Source organism: Planococcus citri, chromosome 5, assembly GCF_950023065.1.
Source record: "Planococcus citri chromosome 5, ihPlaCitr1.1, whole genome shotgun sequence".
NCBI classification, from domain to species: Eukaryota; Metazoa; Arthropoda; class Insecta; order Hemiptera; family Pseudococcidae; genus Planococcus; species Planococcus citri.
This window is the reverse complement of record NC_088681.1, coordinates 12,794,940-12,817,572: the sequence shown is the minus strand read 5'-3', so window position 1 is coordinate 12,817,572 and position 22,633 is coordinate 12,794,940. Positions and strand designations below refer to the sequence as shown.

At 35.0% G+C, this 22,633-nt stretch overlaps 2 protein-coding genes and 1 long non-coding RNA gene across 6 annotated transcripts in view; 1 reads left to right on the top strand and 2 right to left on the bottom strand.

Moving 5' to 3' along the window:
- Positions 1-22,633, top strand: part of LOC135849375 (uncharacterized) — a 498,164-nt gene that overhangs the window by 221,248 nt on the left and 254,283 nt on the right. The gene's annotated exons all lie outside the window — the stretch shown is intronic.
- On the bottom strand, positions 1,434-21,496 carry LOC135847393 (speckle-type POZ protein-like). Of its 4 annotated transcripts, XM_065366897.1 has the most exons (5): positions 21,285-21,496; positions 7,553-7,811; positions 7,231-7,435; positions 6,205-7,151; positions 1,434-2,543 (listed from the first exon to the last, which is right to left on the bottom strand). In XM_065366897.1, exons 3-4 carry the CDS (start codon positions 7,285-7,287, stop codon positions 6,228-6,230), a joined length of 981 nt encoding a protein of 326 aa, XP_065222969.1. In that variant the 5' UTR covers positions 7,288-7,435; positions 7,553-7,811; positions 21,285-21,496; the 3' UTR covers positions 1,434-2,543; positions 6,205-6,227. The 4 variants fall into 4 exon arrangements, with proteins under 4 accessions (XP_065222969.1, XP_065222967.1, XP_065222968.1 ...); XM_065366896.1 differs by lacking the exon at positions 1,434-2,543 and having other exon boundaries at positions 6,014-7,151; XM_065366895.1 differs by lacking the exons at positions 6,205-7,151; positions 7,231-7,435; positions 7,553-7,811; positions 21,285-21,496 and adding an exon at positions 3,161-4,042.
- LOC135848782 (speckle-type POZ protein B-like) lies at positions 9,980-12,843 on the bottom strand. The gene is made up of 2 exons (XM_065368780.1): positions 11,344-12,843; positions 9,980-11,215 (listed from the first exon to the last, which is right to left on the bottom strand). Exons 1-2 carry the CDS (start codon positions 11,398-11,400, stop codon positions 10,130-10,132), a joined length of 1,143 nt encoding a protein of 380 aa, XP_065224852.1. The 5' UTR covers positions 11,401-12,843; the 3' UTR covers positions 9,980-10,129.

Here is a 22,633-nt window from a genome sequence, read left to right as displayed (position 1 = left end):
AAAATCTGCTGGAGGCTCTAATGATTTTCAAAAGGATACTTGAGGCTCCAAAATGACTTGAAGCAACCTGCAGTCGACTTGATAGCGTATTGAAATTGGAGTACACAGTCAATTTTGGATTTCCAACTCTGTTTGGTAAATTTTTATGGAAATTTCGAGCATTGAAATATCTGCTGGGGGCTCCAGTAATTTCCAAAAAGTCGCTGGATGCTCCGAAACGACTTGAAATGTACTTACAGTCGACTCCCTAGCGTATTGAAATTAGTTTACAGAATAAATTTTAGCTTTCTAACTAAGTTTCAAAAATCTACTGGAGGCTCCAGAACTGCTGAAAACGGTTTGAAATTGTTTCCAATCGATTTGGCAGGTTGAAAATAAGGTATGTCCCAAATTTAAGCTTTATAGCACAATTTGGTAAGATTTTGATTTTTTTTCTCATTTTTGACCTAAATTTGATTTTCAAAAATTCACCAAAAATCGAAAAATATATGTCAACTGAACTGGCCATCCTTATTAGGAAATTTGACGAAGAATAATTTCAGTGCAATCACTTTTTTCCCGCCGACCCTTCATTTCGGCGATATAGCCGAAAAACGTAGATTGACAAAGGTTAATGACCTTTTGCGGGGGTTGCAGACAAGTTGCAGTGTACAACTTTGGTCAAAATATTTTCGAGTCTACCGTGAATCGAGTTCACGTTTTAAAATGCCGATTTTCATTTTTTAAAACAATTTTCATAAAATTGACAACTTCACCCCCTCCTCAGTAAGGGTGAAATCGCCATTTTGGGAAAAGCTGGATTGGTCATGCTGATAGGAAATTTAGCGTAGAACAATTTTTGTTGGAACATTTTTTCTCTCGGACCCTTCATTTTGGCGATACCGCCGAAAAACCTGTATCTGCAAAGGTTAATGACCTCTGGCGGGGGTAGCGGTCAAGTTGCGGGGTGCAACTTTTGATGGGTTGTTTTAGAGACCAATCTGAACAAATAATGTGAAATTCAGCCTGCCCCCAATTTTTTCGAGGTTCGACTGAAACTTTTGCTAAAATGACTGTACTATTTATAATTGCGTAAAAGAAAGACCTTTTTTTTGGTCGAAATTGCCGAAAACGGATTTGCTTTTTCCTGAACCCCCCCCCCCCCCCTCCCAGAAAACCACAAATTTCTGCCAAGATTACCAAATAATTTTTTACTGCCAAAATTTCCGAAGGGCTCGTTCTGTGCGTTCTGTGATCAATTTTGCTTGCGTTTAGAATTTATAATTATTCAGAAAATCCTAATTGGTAACATTTTTTAAAAACTCCTGACTTTTTGGAAAAAAGATAGAAAAAAATGCCAATAAATTTTGATGTTCAAGTTTCTCAAAAAAAGTCTGGTATTTTCAAGTAACGTTAATTTGTTTTTTATCAAAACTGCTGAAAAAGACCAGCTTTTTTTTATCAACACTTTTATTTCGGATTTGAAGGTCGTAAACATGACATTAATTGGTATCTTATTTCAATAACATTTTTTCATTACGTTTTCAAAATGAAAATTTTTCTAGTATGTACACTAAAATTCTTAGTTTATTGCTCAGGTTGTTTGTTTTTCATGAAATAGGTTGATGGATGTATTTTTAACCTATTTGTAGTATAGTTTTATTATGTGTTTGTTCGCAAGTTTCTTTCAATCCATAGACACCATATTTGGTAGCAGCTTCAAATAATCTGTCTGTTAGTTTTCCCAACGACGACGGTTCGCACTGTCCTGTATAAATGTATCGTAGCATCGCTCGTAATACTTTTTCGTTCATCGGAGTAACGTTTATTCGAATTTTTTTCGATTTTGCATTTTTCGAATCTTTTCGTTGAAACATGGCATCGAAAATTGAACTTCGTGCGGCCAAAATATTTTTATGGGCTGGATAACTGTTTCCATTCGTTATAAAAACGACGTTTGCGAATTTCGGGTTTTCGAGCATCGATTCCAAGTTTTCAGTCAGATTATATTTGACGGAGGTGGTCTCGGGTGTAGCAGTGGTCGAAGAAACATTACGTTGAATATCCTCATTTGGTGATTCAGATACCCATTTTATGTGGACTGAGAATGTTAACGTGTCGTTTTGGAGTAAATGATTCCTAAAATAATCATCTTTCTTGCAAAAGTTTTTTCTACCCCAACACCGCCAATACTGTGTGTTTAATACGCCTGCACGGCGTGCATATTTTTTTGGTATCAAATATTCGTGAAGTAATACTTCTTTTTTATTATTTATGATTGAAATATTAGCCTCTGCAGTTGCCTCTTCAACTGCACTGTGGTTGCTTATACATACATACACAGAAATCGTATCATTGTTATTATCTTGGCCATTAGGGTATATCTTCATATTCCATTCATATCTATCAGTTGTGGGTGCGTGTAAGTAGGGCGAGTAAATCTTATCAGCCTCAAGGTTTTCGTGGAATCGGAACTGATGAATAGCCCAAATATGGTTTATTTCATGAGTTGGCAAGTATGTGTCGCTTCGGTTCGAATTTGAAGGGGTTTTTGAGTGTTCGCTCTGAAAAAATTTTCCATATTTATTACATTATACAAATCGAGTCTCTTGATATTAAAAAGCTCTGGTTTCACAATCGCAACTTCAGCAACGCTTTTTAACACGAAAGGTATCCCCAAATAGCAGAAAATTTTTTGAACTGGGCACAGCTGAATTTGAAAAGGTGAACTAGCTAAATTTTCAGCTACTGAATCAAAATTTTCGATATTTGACGGATTTTTAAAAAATAAATATGTAGGTAGAGACAAAAATTGCAAAAAAAAATCAAAATTTCTTTAAATTAACGTACAGCTAAAATTTGATGTTTAATTCATTTTCGACCTCCCTCCTCATCTCATGAATCGATTGGTAACGAGTTCTGAAGCCTCCAGCTGATTTTTGAAAGTTGAAATTTCCACAAAATTTTAGCCCAGGTTGTTGGAAAGCTTAATTAATTTATTTTATACTCCAATTTCAAGGTGCTGAGCCGATTGAAGGCAGTTTAAAATCGTTCTGGAGACTCTAGCCATATTCTGGGAATTCCGGATTTCCAAAAAATGCCTTAAAAACTGTCCAGGTTGATTGATGTTTCAAATTTGGGTTTGTATTTACGTAATAGACTAGTTCTCGTACTGACTTACTTGACAGATGGTGCAATAAGAGAGGAGAAATGTTGTCAAAATGGTGTAAAATGTGTTCATGTTTATTTCATCAGTGCAATGAAAAAGAAACAAATATCGTGATAAAATTATGTCGAGGTACCGAAAATAACTGAATCATTCGTAGGTCTGTAAGATGAAAACTGAAATTTTACTCTACAGAGATTTTGAAAGAAGTAAATGGTTCGTTATCAAATCGATAAGTCTGATTAGGATTTCAAAATATTCATACAGGGTGTGCTGAAATATTGAGTACCACCAAAAAAGTTTCACGGTTAGTCACGCAAGTTAAAAATTCAAAGATCTGTTCAATATTCAAATTAAAAATTGAGAAATCATTTGATATGAGTGAGTTTTTATTTTCAATTTCCTGAGTGAAGCAATCGATACGATGAACAGGAAATCATTGAAACTCTTGTATCATGTTTTGAGTATATTTTTGAGGTGAGCGTTAAAGAAAAAGGGGAGTGGTGGAGAAGAATCGAAAAATGAATTAGATACCCATTAGAAGTTCGAATTTACATAGTTCATTTAAAAATCCATCGAAGCTTGGGTCGTCATCATACGATGAGATTTGGTCTTGGTGATAATCAGTGTTGCCACCTTCTTGAACAGCAATAATTGGCGGAAAAAGTTGACAAATAATATTTCATCGTGGCGTCCATGCTCGATAATTTTTTTTCGAAAAAGTACTTATTCCAAGTTCACCTTTTCATGCTGTTCAACATAAATCAGAAAATTGGGGTGATTTTTTTTCGTATTCTCGATTTGGAAAATTCCAAAGAATAAGTACCAGAAAATGTAATTTTATCTTTGAGACATTAAAGTTGCGCAGGTTGGCATATTTTCATCCATTTTACTTGTCCCCAGATTCAAGGGAAAAATTGGTAAAATCGGTTCCACTTTACTCAAAACTTTGATACGCAGCTGTTGAAAGTGAATTTTTGTAAGACTTCTCACACACTATCATTTTTTGAATACTTATTAAGTAGATAGGTACTCAAAAACAAATGTACAGAGTACATGATGAAATTTGGTGGAAATTTAAAATTTGAAAAATCTGCATGAGGGCTCCAAGAATTTTCAAAAAGTTGCTGGAGGCTCCAAAATGACTTCTAAGCCACCTGCAGTCCACTTGATCAATGGCGTGTTGAAATTGGAGTGCAGAGTGAATTTTGGATTTCCAGCTGTGTTTGGTTGAATTTTATGGAAATTTCAACCATTGGAGAATCTGCTGGAGGCTCCAGTAATTTCTGAACAGTTGCTGGAGGCTTCAGAACGACTTGAAATCTACCTGCAGTCGACTTCATAGCGTATTGAAAATAGTTTACATAGAATAAATGCAGTCTTTCCAACTGCATTTTTTATGAAATTTCAAGTTTCAAAAATCTACTGGAGGCTCCAAGAATATTAAAAAAGTTGCTGGAGGCTCCAAAATGACTTCAATTCACCAGCAGTCGACTTGATAGCGTGTTTAAGTTGAAGTGCAGGGTGACTTTCGGGTTTCCAACTTCATTTGATGGAACTTTTTGGAAATTTCAAGTTTCAAAAATCTGCTGGAGGCTCCAGAACTGCTCAAAACGATTTTGAAACATTTTCCAAACGATTTGGCAGGTCGAAAATTGGGTATTTTCCTAAATTTTAGCTTCCTAGGTTAGTTTTGTTAATTTTTTTTTTTTTTCTCATTTTTGGCTTTAATTTGATTTTCAAAAATTCATCAGAAATTGTTTCAGCACTACTGTCATAAGTTTTACCTATCGAAGGCTTTTACATGTTTATTTTTTCATAAAGCATAAATCCCTAAAAAATGATCAGTTTTGAATAAATTTGAAAATAAAATCGAATAAATTTTTTATATGGAGCGATTTCAAGTTTCTGGAGAAATGTCAGAGAAAAATATCGATTTTGCCAATTGATAAAATATTCATAATTAGGTATGACTTATGAAGATTTTCATTTTCTTTTTTGAATTTTTGGACGCCTTAAATGTGAAATTTGTTTATATTCAGAAATGAGAAACAAATTGGCTTGAGCGAAACGAGAGCGAGAGCTTTTGAAAATTTGTATTTCGTGATGCCTAACAACGATTTTTTTTTTCAAAGGGAGAAGTTTATTTTTATTTTTTAAATTTTAAAATTGAAAAGATATTTTTATTTAGGAAGTTTATTTTGAAAAAAAAAAAAAAAAAACAGATCAGGTCGAAACGTGCGGAAGCTCTTGAGAATTTGTATTCCGAGAGGTATGAAAACGATGTTTTTTTATGCGAGGACGAGAGGTTTTGTTTTGGGCTTTTAAAATTTTAGAATTTGAATGATGTTTTGTTGAAAGAAGTTGATTATAAAAATTTATAAAAAAGAAACCACATGAGGTCCTAACAAGAGCGGAAGCTGTTAAAAATGAGTATTTCAAGAAGCATAAATACAATGTTTTTTTTTTGAATTTATTTTTTGGCTTTAAACCTTGTTTTTTTTATAAGTACAAAAGTCAATTCGTTCGCGAATGATTCACAAAAAATGATTCAATTCGTTCGTGAATGATTCACCAAAAATTGAATGAATGAATCGATTCGTTCGCGAACGAGTCACTTGTACGAATCGATTCGTTCGCGAACGAGTCACTTGTACGAATCGATTCGTTCGCGAACGACTTCACTTGTACGAATCGATTCGTTCGCGAACGACTTCACTTGTACGAATCGATTCGTTCGCGAACGAGTCACTTATACGAATCAATTCGTTAGCGAATGAATGTTTTAAAAAAGTGGATCAATTCGTTCGCGAACGAGTCACTTATACGAATTAATTTGTTCGCGAATGAATGTTTAAAAAAATTGGATCAATTCGTTCGTAAAAGATTTTTATTTTACGAAAAGTCGGTCTTCTCACGTTAAAGGCGTGAGATTTTTTTTGGCTTTAAAACTTGTTTTTTTTTTATAAATTTACATCATGATTTCAAAAAAGAATCGAGCGAACCGAGTGGCATTGGATTCTGATTCGTTGACGTGGCATTTTTTGGCAAATACGTACATGTTTGGTCCTTTCTTTGTCAACTAAGTTTTACAGAAACTTTGCTGGCAAATTTGTCTCAATTCGTCCAAACCATATTTCGTAGCAGCTTCAAATAATCTGCCTGTTAGGTTTCCCAACTCTTCGCACTTTCCTGTATAAATGTACCTGAGCATTGCACGTAGTACTTTTTCATTTATGGAAGTAACGTTAATCCGGATTTTTTTTAATTTCCCATTTTTCAAATATTTTCGTCGAAACATGGCAGCGAAAACCGGACTACGTGCGGCCAAAATATTCTTATGTGCTGGATAATTACTGCCATTCGTTATAAATACGACGTCTGCGAATTTCAGATTTTCCAGCATCGATTCAGAGTTTTCAGTGGGATCAGGTTTGATGGTGGTGGTCTCGGGTGTAGCACCGATCGAAGAAACAATATTGTGGTGAACAACATCGTACGATTTTTCTTCAGATAACCACGTTATGTGGATAAACAATCGTAATGTGTCATTTTGAAGTAAATGATTTCTGAAAAAATAATCTTTTTCGCAAAAGTCCCACCAGCCTCTGTAGGTGTAAGATGACCCGGCTGTAAACCGGACTGCCGTCTCAAGGTTTTTGTAATACTGAACTTCTTTCTTATCATTTACAATTGAAACATTGATCATTGCTGACACTGTATCTCTAAAAGTACTGCTGTTGGATATAAATACCATCAGAGAAATTGCTCGTTCATCGACTCCTGTATTAATGCTTTCAGGCCAAATTTCAACGTACCATTCGTATTTATCAGTGGAGAGTGCGTGTAGCATAGGCGATACAATCTCGGTTTTGAACACCTCTTGTTGACTGAATTGGTGAATGGTCCATAAATAGTTTATTTCGTGAGTTTGCATGTACGTGTCGCATAGAATCATATGCTCAGAATCCCTATTCGATTTCAAAACGATTTTCGAGGTTTCATTCTGAAAGCAAATACAAATACAAGTAGGTAGCGTTGAAAATTTGACACCTTGATTCGAGGAACTTTATAGAAATACTCACTTGACAAATGCAGTAGGGAACGAATAACACTATCCATGATATCAAAAATGGATTCATGTTTACTCCAGTTGTCCAAAGAGACGGAGCCACGTGCCACGTATCAAAATCAAATTACACCAGTTTTCCAAAAATACTGCGGGTATTATATAGAATCTTACAGGACATGGGTTTGTAAAATGAAAAACTGAAATTGATTTGTTCTAATCTAAACAGATTTAAAGAAGATAACCAATAACTTAGTATATCAAAGTTTATAATGATTTGAATGAGTTTTGAAATAAGTACGTAGTATTATTAAATTGTCGTAATAATTATAACTTACATATAAGAGTTAATCAGTCGAGGGCGTAGACAGGATTTTCCTCAAGGGAAGGGCGAAATTGGATTTAGTTCTAGGTACAGGTGTCGTAATCGGTTACTTTTTAAGTACCTGACCAAGTTACTAAAAGGCAGGTACTTTCTCTGCAGTTTTGGTTACATGAGTCAATTTTTTCATTGTTGTGGAATCAAACTGTCCAAAAGTCTTGCTCGTTTTCAAAAATTCTCGCTTTTTAGCAATGGAAAAGTTTCGCTTGTTTTATCTATAAATTTGCTAAAAAAAAAAAGTTACAAAATGAAACCATCTTGCGTTTTGAAAAAAATTACAAAAAAATGTTATTTCTTTAGGTTGCTAATAATTCCCAAAAATTGCAAAATTTTTGTTAGAATTTTCAAGTTTTTTTCTAGGGAGGGGGGGGGGGTCGTAAGACTTGCTTAGGCAGGTACATATTTGACAGAAATTTCCAAACTGCTTGTTTTTTGCTGACATTGTCAAAGTCTTATTGTTTTACTTTTTGCTAAAAATAGTAAAAAAAATCCTTTATTTTTAACAAAACTTGTAGAAATAGTCGTTTTTTTGCAGAAAAGAATCCAAAGTCTTACTTTTTTCAAAAATTGTGCAAAAGTCTTGCTTTTTTGCAAGAAATTGTCAGAAATACATTCTTTTTATCAGAATTTCCAGTCTAGTTTTAGTTTGCCAAAAATTGGAGGTTGGTGTTTTTTTTGTTATTTTTTTCCATATTATTAAAATGTTTTGCTTGCGTTTTGAATACTTTTTCACGCTTTTTTTGATTGCTAAAGTTGTTGTTTTTTTTTCTGGAAAAATTGAGGACGAGCCCTGTAGGGATAAAAGATGCAAAAATAAGGAAAATGATCTGGCCTGAGCGATGGAAGGGCGATAGCTTTCGAAAATTTATAATTTACACTATTGAAAATGATTCTTTCTAGGCAGGCTTTTCTGTTTTTCGAAATGAACCTACCTATAGGTATTCATGCAAAATTTCATGTCCGAAAAGCACCAATCAAGTTAGGTGCTAAAGTTTCATTTGTATGTATTTCAGATGACTTCGAACTTCTATTCTGAAATTATACACATACAACCTTCTCCTTGATGGGTAAAAGTTCAAATTGAAACAGTAAAAAAAATTAAAAAATGAAAAAAAAAACAGTTTATCGATTTTGGAAGTTGTAATAATTTTTATTCAATTTTTTTTTATTAACTTGATTTTTAATTACTTTTTTAAATGCCTTATGATGATGTAGTTCATTCAGTACGAGATGAATTTCATTCGACTAATCCAGAATGTAATTTTGTTTCTTTTTGTTCCAGGTGAGTACAAATTTATATCTTGGTAATCAGAAGAACTCGAAACTTGTAAGTAAAAATGAATATTTTATGTATATTTTGTTGAAGAAGAATGCCTCGTCCGAATAATCGTGTAAAGGAGGAATTATTTCGAGCCAAAACGTGACTGATTTGACAATAGAATGACCCTACTTCTGTGCGCAGTTGGCTTAACGCAGCTTTTCGCACTTATAGTGTCTTTTTAATTATTTTTTATGTGTATAGACGTCGATGAAAAATGACGAATGGCGCAGGCCATACTCAAAGTGCATTCGCAGGGGAGACAAGAGTGCTGAAGGTTCAAGTTTGAAAAATCTGCTGAAGGCTATAGGAATTTTCAAAAAATTGCTGGAGGCTCCAAAGTGACTTGAACCGACCTGCAGTCGACTTGATAGCGTGTTGAAATTGAAATGCAGAGTGAATTTTGGATTTCCAGCTCCGTTTGGTAAAATTTTATGGCAATTCGAGCATTGAAAAATCTGCTGGAGGCTCCAGTTATTCCCAGAAAGTCGCTGGATGCTCCAAAACTACTTGAAATCTACCTGTAGTCGACTTCGTAGCGTATTAAAATTAGTTTACAGTGTGAATTTCGGCTTTCCAACTGCATTTTGATGAAATTTTAAGTTTCAAAAATCTACTGGAGGCTTCAAGAATTTTCAAAAAGTTGCTGGAGGCTCCAAAATTGCTTACAACTCACTGGCAGTCGACTTGATAGCGTGTGGCTCCAGAACTGCTCAAAACGTTTTGAAACCGTTTCCAATCGATTTGGTAGGTCGAAAATCAGGTATTTGCCAAATTTCAGCTTTCTAGGTCAATTTGGTAAAATTTTGATTTTTTTCCTTCATAATTTTGGCTGGTGATGAATTTTTGCTTGCTTTTTAGATCTAGCTTTGTCCAGTTCAAAAATTGTCGTGTGAGTTCGATGTTTGAAAGCAAAATCTGCGGCTGACCTCCCCATCAAAATGGCTGCCATTTTGTGGGTAGATGATTGAAATATACGCAATGATTTAGTGAAGTAAATAACGTGTCTCTAATAATCCAACAAGATCATTGATCAGAATAGTGATAAGTCATTTATCTATTCAATACATTTTGAAAATCAGACATAAATTAACAGATTTACAAGTTGATTATAATATGTAGTAATTAAATGCAAGTTGATTGATTTGTATGAGGATGTGTGCGGTAAATCAAACATTTGCCGGACTCATGTTGATCATCTGAGCCATTCAATTCCTAGCCCGTTGCATTCAACTTTTGAACTTTGTTTGCTATAAATTGGGCAGCTTTGAACTTCAGTTCGTTGGCATGGTGTTTTTTGGCAAATACAAACATATCTTCTGCCTTCTCTGCCGACAAAGTCTCACAAAGTCTTTGCTCGCAGATTTTTCTCAAGTCGTCCAAACCATATTTGGAAGCAGCTACAAACAATTCATCCGCTAGTTTGGCTAAATTTTCACACTTTCCGGTATAAATGTATTGTAGCATAGCACGGAGTACTTCTTCGTTCATTTGTTTGACGTTTATTCGAATCGTTTTATTTTTTCCATTTTTCGTATCTTTACGTTGAAACATGGCGGCAAAAATTTGACTTCGTGCGGCCAAAATAGCTTTATGAGCTGGATAATTGCTGCCATTCGTTGTAAATACTACGTCCGAGTGTTTCAGAGTTTCGAGCTGGAGCATCGATTGCAAATTGCTATTATTCCTTCTATGTACTCGTACATCTGTGACTTTCGGATTTTCTTGCGACGATTCAAAATGGCCTGAGTGATTGAGTCGAATAGTGGTAGTTTCGTGTATGGGAGTCGGCGATGGATTGCGTTCGTGGGAAACGTTATTACAAGGTTGAGAAAACCATCTTAAGTTGATTAGCAGTGTTAATGTGTCATTTTGCAGTAAATGATGTGTGAAAAAATCATCTCTTCTGCAGTAGTGACGCCATCCCCAACCGCCTCCGGCTGAAAATGAGTGCGATGTCGTTCGGTTGAATAATATTTCTTCCTTGTGATTTATTATTGAAATATTGAAGTCTGCTAATGCTTCTCGGATTATGCTTCCGCCGGATAAATAAACAAATAGAGCGATCGCTTTATTTCCCTCATGAATGTAGTTAGGCTTAATTTGGATGTCCCAATCGTATCTATCAGTTTGTGGTGAATGTAATTTGGGTGATAGAATTTCACTAGCGTTGAGTATTTCGTAATTACTGAACTGATGAATGGCCCATACATAGTTTATTTCGTAAACTTGAGAATACGTATCGCATCGGATTCTATGTCCAGAATCAGTATTTAAATAAATAGGCTCCAAGGGTTCACTCTGTAAGAAATTTACATTTTCAAATAAAATACGAAACTGTGTGGTTCGTAAAGTAATGGAGCACCCGTCTTCGTTGATACGTTAGTAACTAAATAAGATAGGTACTCACATGAATTAAACGTACTTACTTGACTACTGCAATAGAGTGCGAAAAATACCATCCAAGTTAGGTAGAAATGATCCATGTTTGTTTCAATGGGAGGGAAAAGGAAATCAGAGTATTTTAATTTATTTCAAAATGGCATTTACCAAAAAAATATTAGTTAAGTATTTACATATCAGAATCGTAAATTTGAAGTCTATTAAACGAATACTGAAATTAAAACCGAAACAGATGTGATTAAACTGACTGTTTATCTAAATTCTTATATGTACTTTGTGTGAAGTTTTGAAATATCACTCGCTTCAACTTCCGTAATTTCGCAATGATTCTGTATCAACTTTTAATTGTAATTGATTTAGTTGATCCAGTTGAAAACATTCCATTAAATCTTTTTCTTATTTGTTGATCGTTTTGGCCCTATGTTTTGATGTTTTTAAAAATTTCAACATTTAATATTTTCAATATTGCAGAAAACTTTTCGTCCAAATGAATTTTCGAACTTTTCATGATAGTGGGTCTGGTAAACTAATAGATGGAAGTTTTCACAGGATAAATTTGGTTGTCGATTGATTGAAATTTGAGGCTTCCAATAGAAAATTTCAACTTCCTACCTTTGAAAACTTTAACGAATATAATTCTTAATCAAATGTTGAGGTGCTTTCACTGCTTTCGTACGGTGAAATTAGTTTTGAGTGAATTGGGAAATTCAGCTGCTCAAATCGACTTTTCAATTTTTAGAAAATTTCTGAACACTCAAAATTAACCGGAAGTGTAGGTGATTTAGCTTGAAAAAAATAGGCTACCTGTTCAGTTGATCACCATTTCTGCCCATTCTAGATTTCTGGAGCCTTCAGCGCAATTTTCGATTCCGCAGGGATTTTAGAATTAGTTCAGAATACTATGAAATTAATTTGGACTTCTGAAAATTTAGTTGTGACTTATTAGCAGCTTGTTCAACGAGGTTATTCATATTTGGGCTAATTTCGAAGGAGGCATACTTTTTAGTTTTATTTATTTATTTTTTTTTTTTGCTTTCTGCCAATCACGTTACTCGAGGCAAAAACTTCAAAAAATTATAAGATTTCTATTCGTTGGGAAATTCCTGAAAAGAGCCTTTTAGTAGGGGTACCAAAGCGAAAATTATCAAAACAATGGCATCGGAAAGATATAAAATTTTTGCGATATTCCTTCGAAAGGAGACCATTTCCCGACCCCGAAACCACCATTACATTTTTGAGATCGAATTGCAAAACCGATCCAGGGGTTCCCAAAGTTGTGAAAATTGAGCACCTCCGTTGTCATCTGTTTTGGCCAATAAATCCTATAACCCAAGGGGGGTAGAGGGGTGCTCGTGGTCTCAAATAACTCGTATTGGATCACTCTTGAAATATCTACCCATGATTGTTCTCATTTAGTGATACCCAACATTTCAGTGGTTCCCAAAGTTGAATTTTTGTATTCCAAGTTTTTGAAGTCACGCATTCAAACGAATATTGTCAGTAAATGAATTTTGCAATCAAAAAATGTTTCAGATGAAAAATTTGCAAAATTTTATGACGATTTCAAAAATGTGTAATTTTTGTCCTTAGCATTGATAGGGGCCGAGGTGAGAGGGGGATGGAACGTCAAAAAACGTGATCTAACAAAGTTGCATCCAAACCTGAATTTGAATTTCTCACGAGGTTTTACCGTTGAACTGTTCTCTTCAGCTGCACATAAGATTGTTCTCGATACACGGAACCACAATCCACTCCCCCACGCCTCACCTCCCTCGCTAGAGCTTCCATACCTACTAAAAGTGCACTCTGAACCTGAAATAGCTTCACTTATGAGGTTATGTTGCTGAAGTGTTGACTCCAAATGAACTTAAGATACCTCTCAATGCACTTGGCCATGATATCCCCCCCTCCTTCTGTTACTGCTCCATTATCAATAAAAGTACATTTTTGAACCTGAAAGTTGTACCTAATATTTTTACAACAAAATTATTCTATGAAATAAAATGAAAAAAGAAAAACAATAATTATGGGATAGGATTAGGGGTTGAAATACTGAAATAAAATATACATGTGTAGTGACAAGACAATCAGGCCTTTTTTGTATTTCCTTCTTTAGAGGACGCTAAATCGTAAATTGAAGTTGCAATTCCCCAATTTTCATAACCCTGCCTGGTGGCAGGCACTGTTTTGAGATAAAAAATCAAGGAGGTACCTAAAAAATATTTTTGGAAGTACATAATTATAAGCTTTTTGAAATGAAAAATTTTGGTCACTTTTTTTTGCTCTTCCGGTAATAACATTCCATAATTCGAAATTCTCAGTGTGGCAAACTTTATAAATTTTGTATTTGCATAATTTTGACCTAAAAAAATTCAAATTTTTTTGAAAAATTTACCAGCGTTTTTTTAAATTCTTTCATTTTTTTAGTTTTGTTTGGCAATTTTTCAATATTTTCGAAATTTCCTTTTGGGAAAACTTCTACACTGCATCCCTCCACCGCACTCCCTCACAAAATAGGCTCCGGTGGAACTGGTGATAATTTGTTTAAAAAACTTTATTGACGGGTATTAGGCCGGATTACAAAAATAAATTTTGCTAATATTTCGCAAGAATTACATCTAGCTTCTTCAGAGCAGTGTTCACCACTGAGGGTTCCTTCTTGATTGAGATCTAGTTATAGGTCCAAGTTGGGTGTGGTCTCTCTCCTGATTGGTCCCAGCACTAAGGGTGTGGCCTGTCACAAGGGTGTGGCTTCTTCCCTCATTGTGTTGGGTGTGGTCCTCTGAGTGAGAGTCTGGGGTGTTGTCCTGTCTTTGTCCCATTTCCTGGGTGTGTCCTTGATTGAGGTTTTTTTCCCAGAATTTTTAATCAATTTCAATTTTTTTTTCGAACTTTATTCTGCAACTCCAAAATTGAAAATTGAAATTCACATTTGCAGAGAAAAATCACACTGGACATCAATTTTCACAACTTTGGGAACCCCTGGATCGGTTTTGCAATTCGACCTCAAAAATGTAATGGTGGTTTCGGGGTCAGGAAATGGTCCCCTTTCGAGGAAATATCACGAAAATTTTATATCTTTTAAATCACTAGTAGTCGTTGGTATATGTTGTATATCAATTTCTGGCGTGAAATGCAATCTTGGGGTCAAAAGTGGACTTCGAGTGAATATGGAGGCTCAAGTGGGGGTGTGGGGGTTGATTGTGGATTCGTGCATCGGAAAATAGTACATTATGTAAAGTTCGTTAATTAGAATCATCACTTCAGCAACATAAACCTCATAAGTGAAGCTATTTCAGGTACAAAGTGCAGTTTTAGTAGGTATTGAGGCTCTAGCGAGGGGGGTGAGGCGTGGGGGAGTGGATTATGGATGCGTGTATCGAGAACAATCTCAAGTGCAACTGAAGAGAACAGTTCAACGGTAAAACCTCGTGAGAAATTCAAATTCAGGTTTGGATGCAACTTTGTTAGATCACGTTTTTTGACGTTCCATCCCCCCTCTCACCTCGGCCCCTATCAATGCTAAGGACAAAAATTACACATTTTTGAAATCGTCATAAAATTTTTCAAATTTTCCATCTGAAACATTTTTTGATTGCAAAATTCATTTACTGACAATATTCGTTTGAATGCGTGACTTCAAAAACTTGGAATACAAAAATTCAACTTTGGGAACCACTGAAATGTTGGGTACCACTAAATGAGAACAATCATGGGTAGATATTTCAAGAGTGATCCAATACGAGTTATTTGAGACCACGAGCACCCCTCTACCCCCCTTGGGTTATAGGATTTATTGGCCAAAACAGATGACAACGGAGGTGCTCAATTTTCACAACTTTGGGAACCCCTGGATCGGTTTTGCAATTCGATCTCAAAAATGTAATGGTGGTTTCGGGGTCGGGAAATGGTCTCCTTTCGAAGGAATATCGCAAAAATTTTATATCTTTCCGATGCCACTCTTTTGCGATTTTGAAACGATAGACCGACATGGTACCCCTACTATTTCACGAAGATGGTGAAAGATACACTCTGTTCAAATTGAACGAAACTCACCCAAATGGTTGGTTTGTGTGTAAAAGCATCTTAAAAAATTTTAATTTCATATTATTTAGACGTGTTTTTGAGGGAAGGGGAGTGGACATTTCAAAAAATAGCAGAAAAATTTGCCCAGTAATGAAAAAATTTTCAAATCATATTTCACTGATTTCAATTTTTGATTTTTTTTGTCAATTTTTTAAACTTTTGGGTGGCATTCTTATCATACAAAGCTACCAACGAGTATTTTGATGGCCGGGTGGGGGGGGGGGTATTCTTAGAAAGAGAGTTAACTAGAAATAACCAATGGGAGTGGGATTTAAGAAATTTGGGAAAATAATTTTCACACATAATGATCCATATCCTAGGGATTATTACTTGTGGTACCTAATGCGATGCAATTAGTCATAATTATTTTGTTTGAGACTTTTGAGAGTCGAAAATTATCATTTTCATGTCTTTTTTATCGTACGTTTCTCAAAATTCAAATTTTTTTCGAAAGTATTCACTTTGATGGTCTAAATATGGCAAAAAACGACTAAAATTGCATTTTTTAAATACGTTTTTAATTTTATTGAGTTTGTTGCAACGATTTTGAGCTTTACAAAAAATATTTACTTACAATGCCTCGATTATTGACGTATGATTTTTTTTTTTGTTTTTTAAAAATTTCGTTATGGACCCTTATTCTATTTTTTTCCTACGAGTTTTTGAAATTTCCAACAGCTCTCCCGCCCCTCCCCCTACCAAAAAAACAAAAACTAAATTGTAACATTTTTTTTTTTTTTTGAAAAAAAAATTTAAGGTACACTTCTAAGTATCTATTGACTACTTTTTCATGAAAATTTCCTAAAAATTTGAACCATTCCGTCCGGAAATGAAAAATATTGAATTTTTAGCATTGTTAGATATACGGTCATTTTACACAGGTTGGTGGCGGTGGGGTCAACTCAGAAATTTTTATGAGATGGTTTTTCATCAAAATTAACTTTTTTTATTGAGTTTTGTTCACCATCTTACCGTTATAAAGGCTTTTTGCAAGATCATCTGCATCTGTTTCGTTCATTCCTGGAGCCCCCAACGTAATTAACGATCTCGCCGGAATTTTGAAATTTCTCCAGAAGGTACCAAAATCAATTTGAGCTGCTGTAAATCGAGTTATGCTGTACTCTCGGTCTGTTTGATTATGTTTATCGACATTTGTGCTGTTTTCAGGCAGGCGGACTTCTCGAATGTGTTTTTTTGACCAACAGTTTTTGATTGAATTGCCATTTTTCAGGTTGTAAAGTTGCTTAAAAAAATTAAATAGTGGATAAATCATGAATGACGAGTGTAAAATAAAATGTTTTTGGTCAGCTCTTTTTTTTTGCATGAACAATTTTTTTGATTACTTTTTTCAAGTTTTTAAATTGTCTTTGAAGAGGGAAGCTGATCAATGATTTGACTTTGGAATTTTTTTGTAAGATTTTTGTGTTTTTTGAGATTTTCTCCATTTTGAAGGTACAAATTTTTAAAAAAAATTCTTGAATTTATTGTTATTGAAAAGAAGAGAGTTGGCCAATGATTTGATTGTTTTGTGAGGGGGGGGGGATTGAAATTTTTGGTAAATTTTTCTAATATTTATGTTTCCGTTAGATTTTTTAGTTGTGTTCCGGATATTTTTTCCATTTCGAAAGAATTCAATTATTTTCCATTGATATTGAAGGGATTTTTTCAACAAAAAGATAGGTAATTTTTCCCATTGTGATTAGAAGAAAGTTGGTCCATGGTGGGAATTTTTTGGTGGCTTTTTGGGTTCAATTTTTAATGGATTTTTGTGCGTTTTCTTGAAATTTTTTCCATCCAGAATAAATGTTTGTAGGTAAATAACGTGTTAACCCTTAAAGACCCAGGCTAATCCTGAGATGTTGTGTGAAAATGCTTTCAATTTCCTGAATTAGATCATCACAAGCATCACTTTAACCCACAGTTTGCCCCCCAGCCCCTTAAAGCTGTCTCGTAAAAGCCGTACCAATATATTTAATTTTCCTTGAAAACCGAGAAAGCAAAAACCCCAATGAGGTCAATCATGGAACTGAATGATATAGTATCATTAGGTGTACTGAATGAGTGAAAGCATATCCCAAAGAACACCCCACCCCTTTTTGGGGGGCAAATTTTCAAAAAAGTTGGGATAAAAAAATTGGACCCATGCTCCATTTTTGGATAAACATATTGATGGTAGACCCTTCACAAAATGAAATCATGAAAGGTGTGAAAATGGTGGACCAGAGCGATTTTTTGAAAATTTGATTCGCTTGTCTCGATAAAAACCCGAAAAAACAGAGCACGAATACGCAAAGTACATAATATGGGAAATATTATCAAGTAGGCTTGAAATGACAGAAACAAGAATTGAAAGGAACACAGATGCTTTTAACAGCACATAAGTTCAGATAATCTACAATCCACCCATCAAATCTGTTTATCACTCCGTGGATATTCTTTCTCGATATTTGTCACCAAATAGTTACATCCTACAAAGGTTAGCAGTACGATTGTTTTTCTGCAGAAATATCGAAATGGGTTTATCAACCACTTTGAAAAGCTTTACACAGTCAAATTGCAGCACTCCCTGGCATTTCATAATGTTCAAGCATTCATGAAGAAGTCACTATCCCTTCTCGATCATAGATAATGTAGTTCTACATCATGAAAATTGCACGAGCAGAAATGATTGGAAACAACGAATTCTGCTCAAGCAATTTTCAAGATGTACAACTTCACTATCAATGATCGAGGAGGGATAGTGACTTCTTCATGAATGCTTCAACATTATGAAATGCCAGAGACAGCTGCAATTTGACAGTGTAAAGATTTTCAAAGTGGTAGATAAGCCTATTTCGATACTTCTGCAGAAAAACAATCGTACCACTAACCTTTTGCAGGATGTAACTATTTGTTGACAAATATCGAGAAAGAATATCAACTTCAGCAGGAATTTCTCAAAACATTCAAAAGTTCAGAGTTGTGGTTGAACAACTGTTGAAAGGTTTTTACTGAATCTCAAATCCCCTGAATCCTGTAGTCATAAGCTAGACACAATCACATGATTGTAAACGACGACTTCTGCTCGTGCAATTTTCATGATGTAGAACTACATTATCTATGATCGAGAAGGGATAGTGACTTCTTCATGAATGCTTGAACATTATGAAATGCCAGGGAGTGCTGCAATTTGACTGTGTAAAGCTTTTCAAAGTGGTTGATAAACCCATTTCGATATTTCTGCAGAAAAACAATCGTACTGCTAACCTTTGTAGGATGTAACTATTTGGTGACAAATATCGAGAAAGAATATCCACGGAGTGATAAACAGATTTGATGGGTGGATTGTAGATTATCTGAACTTATGTGCTGTTAAAAGCATCTGTGTTCCTTTCAATTCTTGTTTCTGTCATTTCAAGCCTACTTGATAATATTTCCCATATTATGTACTTTGCGTATTCATGCTCTGTTTTTTCGGGTTTTTATCGAGACAAGCGAATCAAATTTTCAAAAAATCACTCTGGTCCACCATTTTCACACCTTTCATGATTTCATTTTGTGAAGGGTCTACCATCAATATGTTTATTCAAAAATGGAGCATGGGTCCAATTTTTTTATCCCAACTTTTTTGAAAATTTGCCCCCCAAAAAGGGGTGGGGTGTTCTTTGGGATATGCTTTCACTCATTCAGTACACCTAATGATACTATATCATTCAGTTCCATGATTGACCTCATTGGGGTTTTTGCTTTCTCGGTTTTCAAGGAAAATTAAATATATTGGTACGGCTTTTACGAGACGGCTTTAAGGGGCTGGGGGGCAAACTGTGGGTTAAAGTGATGCTTGTGATGATCTAATTCAGGAAATTGAAAGCATTTTCACACAACATCTCAGGATTAGCCTGGGTCTTTAAGGGTTAAGTGGCGAATTGCACGTTTGGAGAATCTTCGACATGAATAATGTAGCATCGTTTCGTGCGATGGTATCATTTGAATGAAAAACAAAAGATCACTACTTATCGAATGAATTTAACCATACTACGTCTGTTATACAGGATTACAATGCTTGATTGCACGTAAATTCTATTTTGAAGGAAAATTGTTCAAAAAATTAACCGCATTCGCATTGTTTGTAATTGAGCCATGTGGCAACTGAGACTTCGGTGAATTATTCATCGATATCCCGAAGATTTGAGAAAATCGTGATTCTCATTCAAGACGTTGTATTCAAGTGTTTCTGAGTAGATGTGTTTGTTACAGATTCCTTTGCATTTGATGATATTTTTCAGGTGGGGCGGGGGCGAGCCAATATCCTTTCTGCTTCTCAGCCCATCAAAGTCTTACTGCGCTCTTCCTCGCAAAATTTTCGTAACCCGTCCAAACCGTACTTAACAGCAACGACCAGCAATTCGTCGGCTAGTTTACCTGAATTTTCACACCTCCCGGTGTAAATGTATCGCAGCATTGCTCGTAGTACTTGTTCGTTCATGTTTGTGACGCTGATTCGAATTTTTTTAATTTTACCATTTTTCGTGTGTTTACGTTGAAGCATGGCGGCGAAAACTGGACTACGTGCAGCTAAAATTTCGCTGTGAGCCGGGTAGGTGCTGCCATTAATTGTAAATATTACATCTGCCAGTTTCGGATTTTCGAGCATCGATTCATAGCTTTGAGAAATGTTTGGCTCGATAGCAGTAGTCTTAGGTAAAGGTCTCGGAGAAGATGCCTTATACCGATTGGATATTACGTGGGTATGTGGAAAAGTCCATTTCAAGCTGGCTAACCATGTTAATGTGTCGTTTTGCAGAACTCGATTTCTGAAAAAATCATCTTTCGTGCAGAAAGGCGACCACTCTTTTAAAAAGGAGTTCTCGTCTGGTTCTTTAAACGTAGCACTTGCAGAAATTATCGCCTCCTTTTTATCATTTATTGCCGAAACATTGATTTCCACTGACTCAAGACCTACTATGTGGGGTTCCTCAACACACCATTGACATGCTTTCAGAGTGATCGTTTCAATCCGATTATCAAAGCTATTGGGATTAATTTCAATATTCCATTTGTAACGACGAGTCGTCGGTACTTTAAAATTTGACGAAGAAATCTCTGGCGTGTGATTGGCCTCGTGAACGCTGAAATTATGTATAGCCCAAATATATTTCTTCTCACGAATTTGCTTTGACAAATACGTATCGCATCGCGGCAAAGTTTTTCGTCTATAATTTCTGGGAGATGATTCCGAAACCATAGTTATGTGTATTAACAACATTAATGTGTCGTTTTGTAGTAATTGACTTCTGAAGAAATCGTTTTTCTTGCAAAAATCTGACCAACCGTGACTACATCCGGTTTGGAATTTCATAAATTTGGTACTATTTCTTGACCATAACGATTCTTTTTTGTTATTTATTATTGAAATGGCGTATTTTGCGGATGCCTCTTCAATTAAAAAGAAGTTACATAGATATACATCCACGGAGATCGTTTCGTTTTTCTTATCGGTACCATGAGGAGTAATTTTTATGTACCATTCGGGATCAGTTTTAGGTGCACTGAACTGCGGTGATAAAATCTCGCCAGTTTCAAGTTTCTCGTGATCACTGAAATTATGAATCGCCCAAATATATTTTAATTTGCTAACTCCCGTGTACAAATACGTATCGTATCGAGCTACATTTTCAGAATTTATATTATTTGAATTGTGTTTTGCCTGAAAAAATTGAGTTTTTTTTTAGTGATAGGATCTATAGAATAGGTAGAGGTACCCACATGATACTGAGAGAGAGTTTGGGTGTATGAGATTTCAGACTATGCTCTGGCCAAAAACCCCGGCCTCGCGTTCAAATTGGAGGAGGGTACCTCGTGAGGTTCGGTTGTAAGTTAATGAATTTATGATAATATATACCTGAGTGCTGCAATAGGAAGCGAAAAATACCATGCAAATAATGTAGAAAGGATTCATATAAGCCTTGATAATTACAATAATTCGAAAAATAATAATTAGTTTTGACAAAAAAATTATTTTACTAATATGATACCAGAAAAATTTGAATGAACACAAAAGTATTGCGTTCTACACACGGTTCTTCAATTTAAAAACTAAACACTCAAATTGCTTTCTAACGGATGTAAAGAAATTTTTTTTTCATCTTACTGTACTAATCTAACGATTTGATTTGATGAGGTTTTGAAATAGGTATGTACTATCAAATGTTCGTAATTGAGCGTTAACTCGCTTATTTTGACTTGTTACTCGACCCAGAATCTATTCGAATTCGAATGAACATGTAGATGTTTATTGATTCAAATTTTGAAAATACGCTGTTTAGGTTGACATTTCTCGAGAAAAAATTCAGGCAGGCGCTTATTTTTCGGCCACCCGGTGAAGTGACTTCTTGATGAGGCAATTTTTTTTACTAAGTATTTTTCAGTAATGTAAAAACTTTTGATAAAGTGATATTGGTAATGATAGGGTATGGGAGGAAATACGTATAAGAAAAGATTACCTAGTGTGGGTTTCTAGTAATAATTACAACCTCGCGCGGATTTTCTAGAAAATACTCCTTAGGGATTATTTTTTAGCACCATGCTAGCTCAATAGGTGCTTGTACATCTCTACGAAATATCCTTTATACACATACAATTTCTAGTTACCATGTAGAAATAAAACGCGAGACAATCATTTTAACAAAGGTGATATTTTATTAACCCTTAAAGGCCTGGATCAAACTGTAAGTGATCCAAAAAAATGCTTTCAATTTATTGAATAGGACTGACATGAATATCACTTTAATGTGTTGTATGCCCCCCTCCCCCTCAAAACCATTTCGTAAATGAGGGGTCAATTTTTTCATTTTTTTGTAAATTACGAAAAAGCAAAATACCTAATAAGCCCAAATTTGAGGTAATCTTATATAATCGCATTCCACCCACCTAATTATTGAAAGCAAATCCTTGATGAGCCCCTTCCCATTTTTGGTGGGGCATAAATATGAAAAAGTTAAGATAAAATATGGGCCAATGTCCTCCATTTTTAATTTTATGAATTTGTTAATATGTTTTCACAAAATATAATCACAAAGGGTATACGCAGTGGGGTACAGAGCGATTTTTTCATTTTTTGATTAACTAGTTTCATAAAAGTGGCTAAAACATGAGACACAAGCACATCAAGTACCGCATATGAGAATACACTTTACTTGAAGTAAAAAGTACAACAATTATAAAATGTGTATACAAGCATGCCTCAACTTT